Here is a 628-nt window from a genome sequence, read left to right on the forward strand (position 1 = left end):
GCCCAATAATCTGCAGTCAGTCTAGTATACAACAGACTCTTTAATTTCACCACTGTTAAAGGTCTGGAATAAAATGATCAGTTTGCGCTGACCTGCTGGCCTCTTGATGAGAGCGATGGCAATCAGGATTTTTTTCCTGAGGAAGATGAGCAGCAGGATGATGATAAACTCCACGATAGCCAGGATGATCACTGCAGCGATAATTCAGATTACTGATGTAAAAAGTGGGATTGACTGTGGCAGTGCGGATGTGATTGTCCTTACTGAAGGCCAGCCAGGTCTGTCTGATCTGCAGGTACACAGAGAAGTCCGTCTGCAGGCCCAGATCTTTGATGGTGACATCAGCGCCAGGTTCTCCTTTCAGGGCGGCGTACTCCATGTAGCAGTGGAAAATACCTGAAATCATTTGTGCGCGTTAGGGAAAATGTTCGGCCTAATCTTTACAGGCAGCGTCTTTATTTTCAGGGAGCCGCAGTTTACCGTAGCCGATGACAAGGATAACCAAAACGATCATGACCCAGACCATGATGCCCGCCAGGAACCGCAGCAGGACGATGAAGATCAAGCTGACCACCATGGCAATCACCAGACCCCTGCAGAGGGAAAAACAAACAAAATTAAATATTCA

At 47.3% G+C, this 628-nt stretch overlaps 1 protein-coding gene across 1 annotated transcript in view; it reads right to left on the minus strand.

Moving 5' to 3' along the window:
- Positions 1-593, minus strand: part of LOC106511903 (choline transporter-like protein 2) — a gene marked incomplete at its 5' end in the record, with an annotated part of 4,148 nt that extends 3,555 nt beyond the window's left edge. Inside the window, 2 exon segments of the mRNA XM_014000626.1 lie at positions 265-396; positions 481-593. Of these exon segments, the coding sequence (XP_013856080.1) occupies positions 265-396; positions 481-593 (245 nt within the window).
- Between the last annotated feature and the right edge of the window lie 35 nt (positions 594-628).

This window comes from Austrofundulus limnaeus, unplaced genomic scaffold, assembly GCF_001266775.1.
Source record: "Austrofundulus limnaeus strain Quisiro unplaced genomic scaffold, Austrofundulus_limnaeus-1.0 Scaffold3529, whole genome shotgun sequence".
Classification (NCBI taxonomy): Eukaryota; Metazoa; Chordata; class Actinopteri; order Cyprinodontiformes; family Rivulidae; genus Austrofundulus; species Austrofundulus limnaeus.